Source organism: Furipterus horrens, unplaced genomic scaffold (assembly GCF_987537825.1).
Source record: "Furipterus horrens unplaced genomic scaffold, mFurHor1.1.pri manual_scaffold_9, whole genome shotgun sequence".
Lineage (NCBI taxonomy): Eukaryota > Metazoa > Chordata > Mammalia > Chiroptera > Furipteridae > Furipterus > Furipterus horrens.
In genome coordinates this window covers 52,576,737-52,594,234 of record NW_028327179.1, presented here as the reverse complement: position 1 = coordinate 52,594,234, position 17,498 = coordinate 52,576,737, and the positions used below count along the sequence as shown (strand labels likewise).

The following is a 17,498-nucleotide window of genomic DNA, read 5'->3' as shown; positions in this document are numbered from 1 at the left end:
GATTGGGTAATTTCTGGAGAAAAGTAATCAATTCTTTTCTTTTTTCATTACTGTAGCCATTCAATATTAGTTAATATTAGTTTCAGGGGTACAGCATAGTGGTTAGGCATTTGTATAATTTACAGAATGATCCCCAATAAGTCTAGTGTCCCACCTGGTACCATAAATACTTATTACAATATTACTGACCTTACTTTTTAAGTTCTGCTTTACATCCTGGTGACTATTTTGTAACTACCAATTAGTACTTAATCCCTTCACCTTTATTCATCCAGCCCTGTGCACCCTCCCCATCTGGCAACTATAAGTTTGTTCTATCTATGAGTCAACTTCTGTTGTTTGTTTTGTTCTTTAGATTTCACATATAAGTGAAAACATATGGTATTTGTCTTTCTCAGTCTGACTTATTTTATTTAACATAATACTCTAGATGCATCCATGTTGTCACAAATGGTAGGATTTTATTCTTTTTCATGGCTGAATGATATTCCATTACATATATGTACCATTTATTCTTTATCCAATAATTTATTGATGGACACTTAGGTTGCTTGCATATCTTGGCTATTGTAAATAATGTTGCAATTAAAATAGGGGTGCATATATGTTTCAAATCAGCGTTTTAGATTTCTTTTGGAAGTGGAATCAATGGATCATAAGGCAGTTCCGTTATTAACTTTTTGACGTAACTCTTTACTGCTTTTCACTGTGGCTGCACCAGTCTTCATTTCCCCCAATAGGGCACGAAGGTTCCCTTTCCTCTGCATCCTCACCAACACTTGTTTGTTGATTTATTGATAACAGTCATTCTGACAGGTGAAGGGTTATATCACATTATGGTTTTAATTTACATTTCTCTGACGATTATTAATTTTGAGCAACTTTTTATATGTTTATTCGCTATCTGTATGTCCTCTTGGAAAAGTGTCTATTCAGGTTCTCTGCTAACTTCTTTTTTTCTTTTTCTTTTTTTTAATATGCTTTATTGATTATGCTGTTACAGTTGTCCCAATTTCTTTTCCCTTTGTTCCCCTCCACCCAGTGACACCCCTCCCTCCAGTTGTCCCCCTCTCTTAGTCCATGCCCATTGGTTGTGCATATAGTTCTTCTCAACATCTTCCTGTATACGCCACTCCCTCCTATTATGCTTCTTAATTCCTGCACCATCTCCCCTCTTCCCCCTCCCTGATGACCTCCCCCCAAAATGTTCCCCATATCTATAATTCTTTTCCCACTCTTGTTGCCTACTTAGTTTGCTTTTGTTTCAGTTTCCTAGCTTCTGTTGTTGGTTGTTGTGATACAGTTTTCATTTTAAAGTTCATAGTTTTGATCCTCTTTCTCCTAAACAAGTCCCTTTAACATTTCATATAACAGTGGTTTGGGTCTGATGAACTCCTTCAGTTTTACTTTGTCCTGGAAGCACTTTCTCTACCCTTCTATTCTGAATGACAACTTCGCTGGGTAGAGTAATTGTGGCTGTAGTTTCTTGCTTTTCATTACTTTGAATATTTCTTGTCAGTCCCTTCTTGCCTGCAGAGTTTCTTTTGAGAAATCAGCTGAGAGTCTTATTGGGACCCCTTTGTACATAATTCTCTTCTTCTGTCTTGCTGCTTTTAAGAGTCTCTCTTTATCTTTAATTTTTGACATTTTGATTCTAATGTGTCTTGGTGTGGTTCTCCCTGGGTCCAGTTTTTTTGGAACTCTCTGTGCCTGAACCTGTAAGTCTATTTCCTTCCCCAAGTTCGGGAAGTTCTGCTTCATTATTTTTTCACATAAATTTTCAATTTCTAGTTCTTCTTCACCTTCTGGGAACCCTATGATTCAGACGTTGGCCTGCTTATAACTGTCCGATAAGTTTCTGAGCCTCTCCTCATTTTCCTTACTTTTTGTTTCCTCTTTCTGCACTGGTTGACTGTTTGTTCCTTCCCTATGTTCCAATTTGTTGACTTCACCCCTGGTTTTCTTTCCCTCACCACTAGTTTCATATGTGTTTTTGTTCATTCCTTCCTCGTCTTGTTTAAGATCTGTTATGTCTGCAAGCATTTTTATAACCAAAGCTCTTAACTGAGGCTCAGAAAGATTATCTATCTGATGGTCCAATAGATTAGATATTTGCTGTCTGGTCAGCTGCGTCACCAGGATCTTTATCACCATCTGTGCCATCCTGACAGTTTTGTGTATACTTTTGCTTCCTGGGCAGGGCTGTTACACCTCCTATGCTATAGAGGGCAGAGCCCCGTGCACTCATCTCAACCGGGCGACCCGTTCCACCACGCTGTGGTGTTTTCTGCAGGGGTGGGGGTCAAAGATGGATTCCTGCCATTCACTCTCCGCTGAGAGACTGGGAGCCTCCTCCTCCATCTCCACCCCCTCTGGGCCTCACAGTTCAAGGCAATGGAGGTCTGCCTTCCCTGGCTTTGGAATCACAAGCTGACAGGTCTGGTCTGCAGCCAAGGGTGCTCCCCAGGCAATTCTCACCTCCCTTTAAATATGGGTGTCTGTGCTTACCTCTGTCCTGCCACCGTCACTGCTGCTGCCACGGACAGCACAGCTTGACTTCTCCTCCCCGGCTTCGCCTGTCCTACCTGTCCAGACGAGCACCACTTCTTTATAACTTCATATGTTGGACTTCCATTTATTTTCTGGAACTTCTGGTTATTTCTGGTTTTGCAGTAGTTGTATTCCTTCTTAGTTGTGGAGGGAGATGGAGTGTGTCAGTCTAGGTCTCCATCTTGGCCGGAAGTCTCTCTGCCCACTTTTAAATTGGATTGTTTGTTTGTTTTTGGTGTTATGTTGTATGAGTTTTTTATGAATTTTAAATACTAATATCCTATGAGGTATATCATTGCCTAATATCTTCTCCCATTTAGCAGGTTGTCTTTTCATTTTGTTGATGGTGTCCTTTGCTGTGCAAGAACCTTTTAGTTTGATGTAGTCTCATTTGTTTATTTTTTCTTTTGTCTCTATTGTCCAAGGATATATATCAGAAAAAAAAAAACAAAAAACTACTAAGAACAACATCTAAGAGTTTACTGCTTATGCTTTCTTCTAGGAGTTTTATGATTTTAGGTCTTACATTTAAGTACTTAATCAATTTACAGTTTTTTCTTGCATAAAGTGTAGGAAGTGGTCTAGTTTTATTTTTTTCATGTATCTTTCCAATTTTCCCAACACCACTCATTGAAGAGACTGTCTTTACCCCATTTTATTTTCTTGCCTCCTTTGTCATAGATCAATCAACTATAGAGGCATCAGTTTATTTCTGGGTTTTCTGTTCTGTTACATCAACCGATTTTTATGTTTTTATGCCAGTATCATTCTGTTTTAATTACGATAGCCTGGTACTATAGTTTGATATGAGGCAGTGGTAACTCTGACTTTGCTCTTTCTGAAGATCAAGGTGACAGTGGGGTCTTTTGTGGTTTCATATAAATTTTTAAAATATTTTTTCTAGTTCTGTGAAAAATACCATTGGTATCCTGATAGAAATTTCAGGAATATATAGATTGCTTTGGGTAGCTTAGACATTTTAACAATGTTTATTCTTCCTCTTCATGAACACAATATATGCTCCAATTTATTTCTATCTTAATCATTTTCTTTTTAAATTTTCTTATAATTTTCCAAGTATAGGTCTTGTATGTCTTAGGTTAAATTTATTCCTAGATATTTTACTTTTCTGATGTAATTGTAAATGGGATTTTTTTCTTTTATATGAAATTTATTGGGGTGACTTTCTTTAATAAAATTTATAGGTTTCAGGTGTACAGTTGTATAATACATCATCTGTATATTGTATTGTGTTCACTACCCCAAGTCAAGTTTCCTTTCATCACTATTTATCCCCACAAAACCTTCTTTTACCTCTCCCGCCACCCCACTCCCCTTTCCCTCTGGTAATCACCACTCTGTTGTTTCTATCTATGAGGTATTTTTTGGGTTTTTTTTTTGTTTTGTTTTGTTTTTTTTACTTATGCCCTTAACCTTTTTCACTCAGTCCCACAACTACCCTCCCTTCTGACAGCTGTCAGTCTGTTCTCCATAAGTCTGTTTTGATTTTCTTTGTTTATCTTGTTCATTAGATTCCACATATGGTATTTTTCTTTATCTGACTGGTTTATTTCACTTAGCATAATACTCTCTGAGTCCATACATGCTGTTGCAAAGGTTAAGATTTCCTTCTTTCTTACAGCCAAATAGTGTTCTATTGTGGAAATATATCACAGTCTTTATCTAGTAATCCAATGATGGACACTTGGGCTGCTTCCAAACCTTGGCTGTTGTAAATAATGCTGAAATGAATATAGAAGTGCATATATTCTTTCAAATTAGAGTTTTGAGTTTCTTCAGCTATTTCCAGAAGTAGAATTGCTGGGTCATAAGGCAGTTCCATTTTTAATTTTTTGAAATAGTGGCTGCACCAGTCTGCATTTCCACCAACAGTGCACAAAGGTTCCCTTTTCTCCACATCTTCACCAGTTCTTGTTTTTTTGTTGATTTATTGATGACAGCCATTCTGACAGGTGTGAGGTGATATCTCATTGTGGTTTTAATTTGCATTTCTCTGATGAGTAGTGACATTGAGCATCTTCTATTTGTTTGTTTAGAGAGAGGGGAAGGGAAAAAAAGAAAGAAACATCAATGGGAGGCAGAGAAAACATCAATTGGTTGCCTCCCGCACACACCCCAACCAGCGATTGACCTACAACTTAGGCATGTGCCCTGACCTAGAATCAAACCGACAATCTTTTGCTTTATGGGACAACACCCAACCAACTGAGCCACACTGCTCAAGAGCATTGAACATCTTTTTGTATTGGTCATCTGTATGTCCTCTTTGAAAAAAAGTGTCTATTCAAGTCTTTTCCCTATTTTTAATTGGATTGTCTGGTTTTCGGTGTTGAGTTTTATAAGTTTTTAATTAATTTTGGATATTAACTCCTAATTAGATGTATCATTGGTGAACATGTTCTCTTATTCAGTGAGTTGCCTTATCATTTTGTTGGTGGTTTTCTTAGCTGTGCAAAAAGTTTTTAGTTTAATGTAGTCTCAATTGTTTATGTCTGTTTGTTTGTTTCCCTAGACCAAGGCAATATGCCACAAAAATATTGCTATGAAAAATGTCTGAGATTTTACTGTCTACGTTTTCCTCTAGGATTTTTTTGTGATTATGAGTCTAATATTTAAGTCTTTACTCCATTTTGAGTTTATTCTTGTGCATGGTGTAAGAAGGTGGTCTAGTTTTATTTTTTGCCAGTATCTGTCCAATTTTCTAAACACCATTTATTGAATAGAGCATCTTTATCCCATTGTATGTTTTTGCCTCCTTTTTCAAATATTAATTGACTATAAAGGTGTGAGTTTATTTCTGGGATTTCTATTCTGTTCCATTGATCTATATGTTTGTTTTTGTGCCAGTATCATGCTGTTTTGATTATTATGGCTTTGTATATAATTTTATATCATGTGGTGTGATTCTTCCCACTTTGTTTTTTCTTTCTCAAGCTCTCTGTTGCGATTCAGCATCCTCTGTGGTTTCATATAAATTTTTGAAATATTTATTCTAATTCTGTGAATTATATCATTGGTATCTCAATAGGAATTGTGCATTTTAATGATGTTAATTCTTCCTATCCATGAACACGGTCAATGCTTTCATTTATTTGCATCTTCTTTAATTTCTTCCTTCAGTGTCTTATTTTCTGAGTATAGATCTCTTACCTTCTAGGTTAAATTTATTCCCAGGTTTTTTTTATTTTGTTTTTTCTGAAGCAATTGTGAATGGCATTATTTTCTAAGTTTCCCTTCTTGATAGTTTATTATTGGTGTATAAAAATGCAACTGATTTTTGGATATTTATATTGTATCTTGATACTTTATTGTATTAATTTATCAGTTCTAGTCGGTTTTTGGTAGAATCTTTAGAGTTTTCTATACATAGTATCATGTCATTTGCAAATAATGACAGTTTTAACATTTCCTTTCCAATTTGGATGCTTCTTATTTCTTCTTCTTGTCTGATTGCTGTGGCTAGGAATTCCAGTACTATGTTGAATAAGAATGGTGAAAGCAGATATTGTTGTCTTGTTACCAATCTTAACAAAAAAAGCTTGTAGTTTTTTCTCATTGAGTATGATGTTGGCTGTGGGTATGTAATATATGGCCTTTATTATGTTAAGATATGTTCCTTCTATTTCCACTTTGTTGAGAGGTTTTATCAGAAATGGGTGCTAAATTTTTCAAATGTTTTTTCTGCATCTATTGATATGATCAGGTGGTTTTTATCCTTCATTTTGCTTATGTGGTGCATCACATTTATTGATTTGCAGGTATTATACCAACACTACCTTCCCAGAATAAAACCCACTTGATCATGGTGTGTGATCTTTTTAATGTATTCCTGGATCTGGTTTGCTAATATTTTGTTGAGGTTTTTGCCATCTCTATATCTCAGGGATATAGGCCTATAATATTTTTCTTTGTAGAGTCTTTATTTGGTTTTGGAATTAGAATAATGCTGACCTTGTAAAATGAGCTTGGGATTTTTTCCTCCTCTTAAATATTTTTGGAGTAGTTTGAGAAGGGTAGGTGTTAGATCCTTGAATGTTTGGTAAATTTTACCTGTGAAACTATCTGGTCCAGGAGTTTTGTCTGTTGGGAGTTTTTTTGTTACTGCTTCAATTTCACTAGTGGTAACCTGCCTATTGATATTCTAATAGTTTTCCTGAATCACTTTTGGAAAATTATATGTTTCTAGGAATTTACAGATTTCTCCCAGATTGTCCAAATTTTTGGCATATAGTTGTTTGTAATTTCTTTGGTGTCAGTTGTTATTTCTTTTCTTCCATTTTTGATTTTATAAGTTTGGTTAAAGTATGTCGATATTGTTTATCTTTACAAATAACCAGCTCTTTGTTTCGCTGATCGTTCGTATTGTACTTTTAGACTTTATTTCATTTATTTCTGTTCAGATCTTTATCGTTTCCTTCTTTCTACTCACTTTGGACTTTGTTTTTTTCCTTATTCTTTTAAGTTTAAAGTTAGATTGTTTATTAAAGATTGTTCTTCTTTCTTGAGATCGGCCTGTAATGCTATGAATTTCCCTCTTATGACTGCTTTTGCTATGTCCCATAGATTTGGGGTTGTTGTGTTCTCTTTTACATTTGTTTCAAGGTATCTTTTGATTTCTTCCTTGATCTCATTGTTAACGCATTTATTGTTTAGTAACATATTATTTAGCCTTCATGTCTTTATGTGTTTTTCAGTGTTTTTCTTGTGATTGACTTCTAGTTTCATACCTTTATAGTCAGAGAAAATGTTTGATATTATTTCAATCTTCTTCAATCTATTGAGACTTGTTTTGTGTTCTGACACATGGCCTGTCCTAGAAAATTTCCATATGCACTTGAAAAGAGTGTATATTTTTCTGCTTATGGGTAATATACTATGATGACGTCAATCATATCCATCTGATTTAGTGTGTCATTTAAGGCCACCACTTTCCTGTTGATATTTTTCCTGGAAGATCTACCCATTGATGTCAACGGAGTATTTAAATCCCCTACTATGACTGTATTACTGCTAATTCCTCCCTTTATGTTTATCAAGATTTAGTTTACATATTTAGGTGCTCCTATATTGGGTACATAAATGTTTACAAGGGTTATATCATCTTGTTGGATTGTTCCCTTTATCATTATGTAGTGTTCTTTGTCTCTTACTATAGCCTTTGTTTAAAAGTCTATTTTTTCAGACATGAGTATTGCTACCCTGGCTTTTTTTTCACTTCCATTTGCATGAAATAGCTTTCTCCATCTCTTTACTTTTAGCCTGTGTGTATCTTTTGTTCTGTGTTGGTTGTCTTTTAGACAGCATATATATGGATCTTGTTTTTTATCATTCAGCAACCCTGTGTCTTTTTTTAAAATGATTTTTAGAGAGTTAGAAAGAGGAAGGGAGAGAGACATAGATTCGTTGTTCCACTTATTTATGCATTCACTGGTTGATGTATGTCCTTGACCAGGAATCGAACACACCACCTTGGTGTATTGGGGCAATGCTATAACCAACTGAGTTATCCAGCCAGGGCCTATTCTTTGTCTTCTGATTGGAACATTTAAGCCATTTATATTTAAGGTGATTTTTAATAGGTATGTATTTACTGCCATTTTATACTTTTAACTGTGTTCTCCTCCTCCTCCTCCTCCTTCTCCTACTTTAGGCAGGCCCTTTTACATTTTTTGTAATGTTGGTTTGGTGGTAACAAACTTCTTTAGCTTTTTCTTACCTGGCAAGCTCTTTATTTCTCCTTCAATTTTAAATGATAGCATTGCTAAAAAGTAGTCTTGGTTGTACACCCTTCTTTTAATCACTCGAATATTTCATGCCAATCCCTTCTGGCCTGAAATGTTTCTGTTGCAAAACCAGCTGACAATCTTTGGGAGTTCCATTGTAGGTAACTGTCATTTGTTGCTCTTAAGAATCCTTTTTTGTCTTTAACCTTTGGCATTCTAATTATTATGTGTCTTGTGGGCCTTTTTGGGTTCATCTTGTTGTAACTCTCTGCACTTTCTGGATTTGTGTTTCTTTTTCATTCATCAGGTTAGGGAAGTTTTCAGTCATTATTTTATCAAATAAGTTCTCAATCCCCTTGCTTTCTCCACCTCCTAGGAGGTGGAAACTGTAGTTTTTACCTCCACTACCATCTTCAATTCTATGGGTTCTTTTCTTAATTCCCTTTCTGATAGCTCATTGGTGTATAAAAATGCAATCTATTTCTGAATATTAATTTTTATCTTCTATTTTACTGAATTCATTTATCAGTTCTAATAGATTTTTTTGTAGAATCTCAATGGTTCTCTATATACAGTATCATGTTATCTGCAAATAACGACACTTTTACTTCTTCCTTTCCAATCTGAACACATTTTATTTCTTTTTCTTATCTGATTGCTGTGGCTAGGAATAAATCCCACTTGATCATTTTATATGATCTTTATAATAAACTGCTGATTTTCATTTGCTAATATTTTATTAAGGATTTTAACATCAGTGTTTATCAGCGATATACACCTATAATTTTTAATTATTTTTTGTAATGACTTCATCTGATTTTGGAATTAGGATAATGCTGGTGTTGTAAAATCAACTTCGACTTCATCTGATTTTGGAATTAGGATAATGCTGGTGTTGTAAAATCAACTTGGAGGTTTACCTTCCTCTTAAGTTTTTGGAATTATTTCAGGATAGGTGTTAGTTGTGAAGCTTCCAATCCAGGATTTTGTTTGTTGGAAGTTTTTATTATTACTGGTTTGATTTTGTTAGTTGTAATTGGTCTGTTCATACTTTCTTTTTCTTTTTTCCTTAAATGATTTCTGGAAGAGTATGTGTTTTTTGGAATTTACCCACTTCTACCAGATTGTCCAATTTGTTGGCATGTAGTTGTTTATCATATTTTTATCATCTTTTGTATTTCTGTGATGTCAGTTGTTACTTCTCCTCTTTCATTTCTGATTTTATTTATTTGGGCCCTCTCTCTTTCTTCCTGATTAATCTGGTTAAAGTTTATCAATCTTGTTTGTCTTTACAAACAACCAACTCTTGGCTTTATTAATCATTTGTATTGTTTCTAAAGATTGTTTTATTTATTTTCCCCTTGCTTTTTACTGAGACTCCTCACTGAGAAATTCCTCCCAAAACTTATCCATCATATAAGAATGTAGGACCAGCCTATTCCATGTCTCTGTCCTTTCTGCCTGGATGGATATGGTTTCTTTAATTCCATGGTTGTCAGAATTCCATTTAACTTGACTTCTTAAAAAAAAAATTATTTACTTATGTTTGTTTGTTTATTTGTTTTTAGAGAGAGGGGAAAGGAGAAAGAGAGGGAGAGAAACATCACTATGCGGTTGCCTCTCACTCACGCCTGCAACTAGGGACCTGATGTGCAACCTAGTCATGTGCTCTGACTGGGAATTGAACCAGCGACATTTGGCTCGCAGGCCAACGCTCAATCCACTGAGCCACAGCAGCCAGGGCTTAACTTGACTTCTGATAGTTCTGGGGGATGGTTGTTCTATAGTTTATTTGTAATTTTGATGTCATTGTGCAAGAAGCCAAGCTGTGCTTATCTACACCTCAATCTTGACTGGAAGTCTGCTAAGTGATTATTGATAAGTATGTAGTTACTGCCATGTTATTATTCATATTTATGTTCTTTCCTCCCCTCTTCTCCTTAACTAAGTTCCTTTAACATTTTTTGTAATACTAGAGTGGTGGTGATGAACGCCCTTAGGTTTCACTTGTCTGGGAAACTCTATCTTCACTTCAATTCTAAACGATAGTCATACTGTGTAGAGAATTCTTGGTTGTAGGTTCTTACTTTTTATTACTTTGAATATTTTATGTCAATCCCTTCAGGCCAGCAAGATTTCTGTTTAGAAATCAGCTGAAAGTCTTATGAAAGCTCTCTTGCTTCTCTCTTGCTGGTTTTAAGAGTCTCTCTTTGTCTCTAACCTTTGGCATTTTAATTATTTAATGATGTATCTTGGTGTGGGCCTTTGGGTTCATCTTGTTAGGGACTCTGTGCATCTATTTCTTTTGCCAGGCTAGGTAAATTTTCCATCATTATTTCTTCAGTTAGGTTTTAAATCTCTTGCTCTTTCTCTCTCCTCTTTTTATGGTACCCCTATGTGTGAATTTTGGTACACTTGATGTTGTCCCAGAGGTCTCTTAAATTATCCTCAATTTTACATAATTCCTTTTCTTGTGCTGTTCTGATTGGATTTTTTTTCCTAGCATGTCTTTCAAATCACTGATTTGATCATTTGTCCCATCTAATCTGCTGTTGATTCCTTCTATTGTATTTCTCATTTCAGTTATTATATTTTCCACTTCTGATTGGTTCTTTTTAGTGGTTTCTATGTCCTTCTTTTTTGTTTACTATTTTTTGTGATGTTTTCACCAATTTTATTCTCCTTCTAAGTTCATTGAGCATCCTTATTACCAATATTTTGAACTCTGTATTTGGTAGATTGCTTGCCTCCATTTTTTTTAGTTCTTTTTCTGAAGTTATCTCCTGTTCTTTCATTTGTAACATGTTTCTTTGTCTCCTCACTTTGGCTACCTTTCTGTGTTTGTTTCTATGTATTAGGTAGATCTAATATGTCTCCCAATCTTGGCATGGTGGCCTTATGTACTAGGTGTCCTGTTTGGGTTCATTGGCAGTCTCTCTGGTCACTTGAGCTGAGTGCTCCAGGAGTGTCCCTTATGAGGTTCCTCCTATTGTAGTTGAGTCTTGATTGCTTTTGCTACATCAGTAGATGGGGTTGACCCTCAGGTTTGAGTGGCTGTGAGGACAGGGCACAACCACAAGGGAGGAGCTGTTGTGTGGGGGCATGGAACAAGATTTATCCCAGTGGGACTCTGGTGCCTGCTGAGACCACCTTTTTGGTGTGCTGTTTGTGAAGCTAATCAGGTGGTGCTCTGTTGTAATCTGAAGCCAGCCACTGTGTTTGTTGGTTCTGGAGCTTCTTGGAAGACAGTCCATCGCAGGCCAAGGTCAGCCTACTTGTGCCTAACTCAGGGACTTCTGGTAGGAGCTACACAGTGATCTGCTGTTGGTAGCTACCTAAGCTGGGCCCAAAGGCATGTGAGAGAGGCCATGCTGCAGCCCAAGGCCCCCTGCCACCAGTACTGGATTTGGGCAGCTTAGTAAGAGGCACAGAGCATGCTTAGGTCAGCTAATGCCTGCCTGGGGCCTGTGAATTTGGAGAGTTTTTAAGAAAGTATATAGTGTGAACCAAGGCTGGCTGCCCATGAGGCACAGCCACTGAAAGAGCCAAAGGCAGTGTGCAAGTTGGGTGGAGTGGGGTCTCAGGGAGTCACCAGGGTAGAGTAAGAAGTATTCAACAGTTTAATGCAGATTCAGATTTGACACCCACCTGTGACTGTAGGCTGTGGGATGTGGTTGCCCAACACAGAAACAATGGTGGTATTCACTCTGAAATCACCCAATTCTGTTTCATAACATGAGTGTTTGTGGGCAGTTGAGCCCTCTATCTCACCCAGATGGATCTCCACTGATTTTCACATCCAGCTGTTGTGGGAGCTCCTCTTCACAGCACTGGGGCCCTGAGCTGGGGAGCCTATCGTGGGGCTGGGATCCTTCACTCCTCAGGGGTGACCACTATAGCCAAGATATCCCTTCTGATTCTCAACTGCCCTATGTAGGTGTGGGAACAGCCTGTTCCACATCTCCACCCTTCCTACTGGTCTCCACATGGCTTCTTTATATCCTTAGTTATAGGAGTCCCATTCAGCTAGTCTTCAGATGGTTCTTCAGGTTAATTGTTCTATAATTTAATTGTGAATTTAATGTGGTCATGGAAAGAGGTGAGCATCACATTTACCTACTCCACCATCTTGACTGGAACCAAGATTTCAAAAGCAATGAATTCTTAGGAAGAGCTTTAGGGTTTGTAAACTTGTGGCTCATCCTAGTATCAACATAGAGTCCTGGTCAGCTGTGGCCCGTGTACCAGGAGGACATTAGGACTAGGAAAATATGCTGAATACTTGAGCCTAGATCTATTCAGTGACTAAGAAATTCATCATTTCTAGAGGCCAGGAACAGGCTGAAATTCTTCCTTGACTGACAGCCCTGATTGAATTGCATGGCACATGGGAATAGCATGTCCCACAGAAAAAGACTTGGTGGGTTTATCAAAACAGTAACAGATATACATGGCCATGTAGGAGAAAGAGCCTAAGATTGGGAGTCAGAAGACCTGAGTTAAGTTCTTCTTTCATCCTTTACAGTTATGTGACCTTGGACAAATCAATTACTTTGCTGTCTTTTTGTTACCTTATTTCCAAAATAGAAATGTTAAATAAAATTAAAGTGATAATATCAGTGTTAGTAGTAACATTCAAGAGATTAGGATTTGAATGTGCTTTGGAATTTCTGTAAATTTTTTTTAAGTTGATATTTTTTAAAGCTTTTATTTATTTTTAGAGAGGGGAGAAGAGAAGGAGAAAGAGAGGGAGGGAAACATCAATGTGAGAGAGAAAAAATGATTGGTTGCCTCTCATACACCCCATGCCCCAAAATGAGGACTGAACCCACAACACAGGCATGTGTCCCGACTAGGAATTGAATCAGTAACCCTTCACTTTGTAGGACAATGTCCAACCAAATGAACCACACCAGTCAATGAAAAATCTCTGAAAATCTGAAGCAGAATGATCAAAAGCAGTAGAGTATAGAGGCTGACAACGAGAGCTATCAAGTAGAAACAACCCAAATGCCTGTCAACTGACAAAGGTAGTATATCCATACAGTAGAATATTATTCAGTCATAAAAAGTAGTGAAGTACCAATTCAGGCTACAAAATGGGTGACCCTTGAAATTTTATGCTCATGGGGAAAAAAGCCAGTCATTATAGACCACATACAATATGATTCAATTCATGTGAAGTATTCACAATAGGAAGATCCATTAAAGCAGAAAGCAGAAAGCAGATTAGTGGTTGTCAGGGATTGAGGGGGATATGGGCAGGGGAGTGACTACTAATGGACTTAGGGCTTCATTTCAGAGTGATATAACTGTCCTAAAGTTAGATTGTGATGATAATATGTGAATATAGTAAAAACCACTGAACTGTACATTTTAACTGGATGAATTATATGCTTTGTGAATTATATCTCAGTAAAACGAGTTTAAAAATTAGAGCTCTGAAGTAATACTGCCTGGGTTTCAATTTCAGCTCAACTACCTAATATCTTGTACAACCCAGTGCAAGTTATTTAACCTATCTAATATTTCCCTTCATTTTCTCCATCTGTAAAAAGGGGATAATAACACAAATTAAATCATGGAATGATACAAATAAAACCATACAAATAAAAATCAAGAGTAAATACATATATGGCCTGTTTAAGAGTGTGTGGCATATGCTATTGCTTTCTAAGTGTAAGCAATTAACAAGACATATATTAACAAATGAGAAAGCTGTTAAAGAAGAGCCAATGTCAAGGGAACAAGTAGATGGGGCAGGTAAGTCATAAAACCAAGGATCTGGGTCCTGGGAATGTACAGCGGATGCTGATGTGGAGACTCTCTTAATGTGTGCTCCTTACATACCTGAGGGCCCACCCCTGGAGTGCTGAGAATATCAGATGCCTGTGCTTTGGACCTCAAGTCATGGATTCTGTAATGACTAATGATCAGCTGGGTTTAAGAACACCAATTATGCACCTCAGAGAGGCAACCATGCCTAAACCAAACAGGCTGAGCCCCAAAGCAATGCCAGACAGGATAGGAGGTTCTTATGCCAGCTGAGGAAAGGGAGGGGTGGGAGATACCAAAGTATAAGTAGGTCCAGACACCTGGACCCTAAAGACATTGTTGAAGCCTCCAAGGTTACCAGGGGAAAACATGCAATGAGATTTGTCCTGCCTTAGGAGGAGTGACTACTTTGGAAAGACTCAGATGACAAACTAGAAAACAGAGCACTGGAACCATAGCCCTTCAACATGAATGAATGCGTCTGACTTATCCAAGAGAAAACATTAACACAGTAGGGCTGGACATTTAGGCTTATATTTTTACTAAGGGCATGTTCTTCCATTATTAAATGTCTCATAGATTTCCTTCTGAAAAAAATCACAGAATTATAGAAAGTCAGAACCAAGTCCATCAGAGCCTAATTTTTAATGAGATCAATACTCAAAATATCCCACCCAAAGAATTTAGTTACTATCAACACACCTTACACCTGCTATCATGTGAGGATAGTTGGCAATAAGAAAACAAGCCATTTATTTGTAACAAGCTGAGCATAATGTTCAGTTGGACTAGATTAAATGAAGAAAAAAGCACAGAAAGCCTTAGCATGTACTGAATAGAACTTCCGGATCTTAAAAGAGGGGAGATTAGACTAGGGAAGGAGGAGGAAATAATCACTAATCTAGAATACCATAGGCCTCTCAACCTCAGGTCCCCTCTTTGCAAACAACTTCCATTGGGAGTAAGATGGTACTTACCTCAAAGTCAGTGCCGGAGAGCCAGTTTACCCGGAATGCTTCAGTGAGGGGACTGGAGTTGATTATCAGGGGAAACCCTGGGATCACAGGTGACAGTGATGCTGATAATTTTACAGAAAACTTGTGCACTGAAGTCTCAGGTGGAGAATTCTCTGCCACATTACTTGTAGCAGGTAAGTGAATTAGGTGCAGCGCCTCTCCTCCTGTAAATTTTAAAAGGATGAAAATTACATGAATACAAAGTCTAGTGCCGGGAACAGGGATTTAACAGCTTTTTCTGTGCTTCAGCTCATAGCTTGGAGTGGCAATAGAACCTGTTCACTCCCCTAAGAATGAATACTCCTGCCAACACCTGGAAGTGAAAATGTGAGATCTTCTTGGAGCCAAGAAAGTAATCACCACCCCACCAAACAACCATGAAATCTGCTGTTGTCATTCTGCAAACAAAACTGCTGCTTTTCTGTTGTCTCCCTGCATCCCTTCTCCTTTCTCCCAATCTGTGGAGAGGAGAAATATCACCTTAGCAGATGGACACCCACTTGAAATATCTAGTCTAGCCATGACATTCTCTCTCTTACAAGAGCCCAGTAGTTTACAAGAGCTTATTTTCCTTCTCTGTGTCAGTGTTTCAATCATGAGGTCATCTGAGAATTTAGGGTGCATGACTGAAGAGCTCCAAAATCATGGTAGATCTCCCCACATTCATAACTATCCTCAGGTACCGTTAGTTGTTACTGGATGCTATAGGTGTCATGCAAATAGTCAATCAGTACTTCTTTTTTGATAGATTAACCCCTGTTTCACAAAGAAGGTAATGAGATACTTAGAGAAGGCATGGAATTGCCTTGGACTACATTACAGACATGGAGTTTTACAATTTAACAGAAAGTGTGTTTCTTCCAGGAATACCTCGAGACATTCTAAGGTCTCCCTGACTCTCTGCAAGACTGCCAACATGGAGAAGAGCAACAGGTCATGTCCTTCATGTTGCCATTATGATGGTTACTGTAGGGGTTGAATAGAGTCCCTCTAAAAATTCATGCCCATTCAAAGCCTCAGAATGCACCTTACTTGGAAATAGAGTATTTGCAGATGTATTAATAATTAGTTAAGAGGAAGTCATACTGGATTAAGGTGGGCCCTAAATCCAACAATCGGAGTCCTTATGAGGAAAAGACACAGAGAAGGAAGAAGGCTATGCTATGACGGAGGCAAAAATTAAAATGATGCAGCTACAAGCCAAGGAATGGGAAGCAACCACCAAGAGGTGGGAGGTGGGCATGGAACAGATTCTCCCTCAAATCCTGTAGAAGGAACCAAGCCTGCCAACACCTTTATTTCATACTTCTGATCTACTACACTGTGAGATAATAAATTTCTGTTGTTTTAAGCTATCTAGTTTGTGGTAATTTGTTATAGCAGTACTAGAAAAACAATAAAATTACCATTTATCCAATGTTCCAAATAGATGCATAATGTAAAATCTTTACTCTCATTTACTCCTCAGAACAGTCCTCCTGGGTAGGTACTAACATCATCATTTCACAGATGAAGAAAGGAGCTAAAAGACACACAGTAAATACGGTAGTCCCCCCTTATCCACAGGAATACTGTCCAAGACCCCCAATGGATACCTGAAACCACAGATGATCTAAACTCTATACACACTATGCACTTTCCTATACATACATACCTATGATAAAGTTTAATTTATTAATTAGGCAGCGTAAGAAATTACCAACAGTAACTAATAATAAAATAGAAAAATTATAACAATATACTGAAATAAAAGTTATGCAAATGTGGCTCCTCTCTCAAAACATCTTATTACCCTGTACTTACGTTTTCACTTAAAGGAAGTACTTTATGGCTTCTCAGTGGTGTATCCGAATTGCCGACATTACTGCTCCTGTGCTTTGGGGCCATTATGAAGTAAAATAAGGGTTACTTGAACACAAGCACTACAATGGCCCAAGAAACATCCAATAAGTGACTAATGGGGTGGGGGGAGAGTCTACAGCTTGGAGATGGGCAGGGCTGAGCAGGACAATGTCAGATAACGTGAAATTTCATCATGCTACTCAGAACGGTGTGCAACTTAAAACTTATGAAATATCTAATACTGTACTTTTCCATTTAATATTTTCAGGACACAGTTGGCCACAAATAAATGAAATTATGGAAAGTAAAACCACAGACAAAAAGGGGACTACTATGGTGTATAACAAAGCCAAAATGTATACTGAGGTGCTACTTCTCAATTAGGTCCCAATGTTGGCCACCATTAGACACTAGAGGCAAACCCATGGAATGAGAGGCAAGGTACATGGTAACAGAAGGATCTGTCCTCTTGAAAGGTGTGTAATTTCTAGAAATAAACAAGACATGGAAAGATGTTGGCTTTTTAAGAGAATGTTTTTATTTCAAACTTGGAGATGCAAAGGGATACCGA

At 37.4% G+C, this 17,498-nt stretch overlaps 1 protein-coding gene across 1 annotated transcript in view; it reads right to left on the bottom strand.

Moving 5' to 3' along the window:
• The window catches only part of CDHR3 (cadherin related family member 3), a 120,707-nt gene that overhangs the window by 61,214 nt on the left and 41,995 nt on the right, over nt 1-17,498 (bottom strand). Inside the window, 1 exon segment of the mRNA XM_090286885.1 lies at nt 15,047-15,249. Coding sequence (XP_090143011.1) covers nt 15,047-15,249 — 203 coding nt within the window.